General features: G+C 41.0%; 1 protein-coding gene across 2 annotated transcripts in view; it reads left to right on the plus strand.

Moving 5' to 3' along the window:
• The first annotated feature begins 206 nt into the window (after positions 1–206).
• The window catches only part of ZSCAN9 (zinc finger and SCAN domain containing 9), a 15,854-nt gene continuing 11,812 nt past the window's right edge, over positions 207–4,248 (plus strand). For both annotated transcript variants that reach the window (XM_027841092.1, XM_027841101.1), the window contains exons 1-2: positions 207–289; positions 1,158–1,685. In XM_027841092.1, the coding sequence (XP_027696893.1) occupies positions 1,226–1,685 (460 nt within the window). In that variant the 5' untranslated portion in view covers positions 207–289; positions 1,158–1,225. The remainder of the gene's footprint in view (positions 290–1,157; positions 1,686–4,248) is intronic.

Raw genomic sequence — 4,248 nt, forward strand, 5'->3', positions numbered from 1 at the left:
CAGTTTCCTCTAAATTAGCTGAACGCCAGCCAGGATACTGGATTTAAATGTTTAGCAATGAGCTTTAATCAAGTCACTGTGTAACATCAGAGGATAGAGATTCAAGGGGTGAAGAGATCTGGAGTTAGGAAAACGAGAGGAGAATTCCTAGAGAGTCCCGGAAATAACTGATGCTTTAGCAAGGATTGGTTGGTATTTGTTTGGCCTGACTATTGTTCCTGTCTTGAGTTCTGTCCTTTACCTCCTTTCCCTCCGCTCAGGACTGAGTGGACTCTTCTCCCCAGTTTAGGTAAGTTGGTCCTGGAAATGGGGTCTGTCCAGCTGCGGCTCTATGAGTTTCCACCTCCATCGGCTGGGAGGAGGTGGGTTAGGAGGAATCACCTCCCTATTCTACCCAGACCAGGACGCAGGAAGCGCTCTGAGCCCTGGCCGAATGAGTGCTATGAGGAAGGGTGTAGTGACTGCGCTGGGGCCAGAGAGCCAAAGTAGACATTTGCCCCTGGGGCTACCATAGATCCTGCTTGGAATGGTCAGTGAAGCTACTAAAAAAGTAAGCAGTGATTACAAAGAAGCAGCCTTGCTTCTTCAAGAATAAATTATGCTAGACTAACCTCATTTCCTTTTTAGACAGTGTTAGTTATTGTTCTAGTAGATTATGGGAATGCTACCAATATGCTGCCTAGATTTTAGAAAAGTCAAGACAGAGGTTGTTCTTTTGGTCAAGATGGAAAGACGTGACCTGAAAAGTAGTGCAGTTAGGAAGATTCAGAACTAATAAAGGTTTAATTATTAAATGGTGTAATATAAACTTGAAAGTTCTCTATTTGAAGCTTTCACATGTTTCAGAGTTTCAGGAATTCAGAGATGCAACGATAGGCACACTATTTCTATTTGTTACTTAATTTCTTCTACAATAGATACAAATCTCTAAAAGTTCTAGGTAAAATCCTACTTTTCTGTTTTTGGTTTATCAGGCAAATTATTTACATGTCTCAATTGCTATTCCCTTTAAGTTACATTGGAGTATTTGTTCTTATCCTCCCTCTCACAAAGTGACTTTACTTTTCAGTAAATCACCCTTATGGCTTATACCTGTAAGCCACTTCTTAGCAGCTTTTGTCATTTCTCTATAATTAACAGTAATTTTTGTAACTCAGGGCTGATATCTGAAGAAAAGAAATTTTCCTGCTGGAATAAGCTATCTCTTGAGCTTTAGGAGTCTTTGATGGATACAAAATTAAGGGAGGCTGTAGCCTTGGGTGTAAAGGCTCTAGTGGGGCAGGAAGGATTGCTTACAGTGGAAATGGAGGAGGAGGACCGCTACAGGGGGCAAGAATCCAGCCCGCAAAGAAATAATCCCCAGGAAAGGGAACTCTTCCGCCAACGTTTCCGTCAACTGTGCTATCAGGAGACACCAGGCCCCAGGGAGGCCCTGAGTCAACTCCAGATATTTTGCCATCAGTGGTTGAGACCAGAAATGCATACAAAGGAAAGGATCCTAGAGCTGCTGGTGCTGGAACAGTTCCTGACCATCCTGCCTGAAGAACTCCATACTTGGGTGCAAGAACATCATCCAGAGAGTGGAGAGGCAGCAGTGATTCTGTTGGAGAATTTGGAAAGAGAGCTTGATGAACCAGATCATCAGGTGGGAAGAGGGAGAAGAGTTCTACTGTGCAGAGACGAAGGTAAGTAGATCTTCAGGGAGGAAAAATTGGCAGGAAAATTGCTTAATATCAATTTCCAATTGGTTTCATACCTGTTTCTTCTTTTATGTTTTACCTACCACTAACCTTAGGAGTTAAATAAAACTCTACTTCTTTTATATCCTTTGTATCTCAGGAATGTTTAACTCAATGTTTTAAAGCCCCTACTAGGTGCAAAGAACTGTTAGAGAAGCTACATATAGAAAGGTAAAAAACTATGCAGCCCCTGAAGGAATGGATTTCATTCAGTTTACTGGGGATAAGACATGTACACAAATAAATATGGCACAAGGTAGAATGTGATAAGAAATTTAAGGAGAGAGAGATCATTTTTGGGTGAGGTAATTGGACACAATTTCATGTAGCATTGTATTTGCTTTGAAGAAAGAATGATTTTCCACAAGTGGAAATGTGAAAGGGAGTATATTTCTGGAATAGTGCCTACTCTGTACAAGTGCACAGTGAGATTAGAGAACAGTCAGTCAATAAACAATTATTAAGCTACTACTACATGCCAGGTACTATGCTAAACACTGGAAATACAAAAAAAGGCAAAAGACTATCTCTACTCTCAAGGGGCTCACAATCTAATGAGTAAAAACAAACATAAAGAGAAAATGAAAAGAGGAGGGTGAGGGAGAAGGAAGAGCAAGGGTATCTGTTGTAGGGGCATGATGAAGTCCTGCAGCCAGGTGGGAAATTAAGAGATGGCTGCCCTGGGCCCTCTCAATAAATGGAGGATCTAGGAGGAACTCTCTCATTTCCACCCTCCACCCTTTCCAATTGAAGGGAGGAAGAATGCAAGTGATCCAACTTGATGAATAGGTTAAAGGAACTAAAAATATTTAGTTTGGAGAAAAGAAGACTCAGGGATAATATAATAGTCATCTTTCAGTATTTGGAGGGCTATCATATGCAAGAGGGATTAAACTTATTCTGTTTGGTCCTAGAGGACATAATCAAGAGGGGCTAGGGACATAACCAAGGTGGGGGCAAACTTTGTCTTAAGATCAAGAAAAACTTCCTAAAAATCAGTTAGAGCTGCCCAAAAGCAGAAGTTGTGGGTTTCCCATTATTGTAAGTCTTCCAACTCTGAATTCTGGTACTGTAGAGTAAGTCGTTTCAGTTCAAGTCAATAAGCATTTAAATATTTACTGTGTTCCAGGCACTGAATTAGCTGCTGGGATGCAGACATGAAAGTGATACTGACCTTTCAAAGGACCTCAGAATTTAATAGGGAGAACAACATGTGCACAAATACATATGATATAAGAAAAAACAATAATTGCAAAGGAGAAGTCTAAGTAAAGTGCTATGAAAAATTTGATAAGGAAAATATTAACTTCAGCTGGGGAAAAGAAGGAGAGAGGATCTATGGAGCTTTCAAGGAGGAAGTAAGGAATTTCAAAAATGGATTCAGTTAATTCTAGGCATGAGTGAGCAAAAGCCACAGAGATGAGAGAGGCACGATTGAAAACAAGGGATGGTTATCCAGTTTGCCTTGCAATGTAAAGTAAGGGAAATTTAATTCACTGAACTAGGTTTGAAATAGGAAAGGGATATTAGAAATCATCTACTCCACCCCCATTTTACATATAGGGAAACTGAGACTTGTATATATGAAATGACTTGTCCAAGGTCACAAAGTGGCAGAGCTGGGATTTGATGTTGTCTCTCAAAAAAAATTTGTTGAGTATCTAATATAAGCTTACTACTCTGCTTAGGGATACAAAGACCAAAAAAATAAGATAAAATAGTTCCTGCATTCGAGGCATTTATATTCTACTGAGGAAAAGACATGTCAGTCAGTCAGTAAATGTTTCTTTAAGCACTGTACTAAGTGCTGGAGACACAGAAAGGCCAACACAAGATCACTGCCCTCAAAGAGCTCACATTTTAATGGTGAAGACAGCATACTGTGTGTGTGTGTGTGTGTGCGCGCGCGCGCGCAGGCGCGCATATGCGTCAGACACACAAAATAGATGGAAGGTAATCTAAGAGTGAGACAGCATGATGGTACAATGGATAGAGCCCTGGGCCTGGAGTCAGGAAGATCTGAGTTCAAATCCTACCTCAGACACTTACTAGCTTTGTGACCCTGGACAAGTCACTTAACTCCTATTTGTCTAAGTTCCTCATCTGTAAAATGGGGACACACTGGAGAAGGAAATGGCAAACCATTCCAGTATCTTTGTCAAGAAAAACCCACAGACAGAGTCAGACAAGCCTGAATGACTGAACAACAATCTCAGAAAGAAGGCAGTAGGAGTTGGGTGGGGGAGAGGAAGGGAATGAGGAAGAGACCCAGAAAGGTCTGCAGAAAATGGGATGTGAGGTCAGTCTTGAAGGAAGCTGGGGAAGCAAAGAGGTAAAGAAGGAGAACATTACAGGCATAGGCAACAGCCAAAAAGTCATGGAGTCAGCAAATGGAATATACTGTGGGAGAAATAAGAAGGCCAATGTTGCTGAAAACTGTGGTCATTGGTAATGGAGACAGGGACTAATAAAATATAGGAGGAAAATATGCTTTCTGATCAGGAAGTTT

Source organism: Vombatus ursinus, unplaced genomic scaffold (genome assembly GCF_900497805.2).
Source record: "Vombatus ursinus unplaced genomic scaffold, bare-nosed wombat genome assembly UNPS02004704.1, whole genome shotgun sequence".
Lineage (NCBI taxonomy): Eukaryota > Metazoa > Chordata > Mammalia > Diprotodontia > Vombatidae > Vombatus > Vombatus ursinus.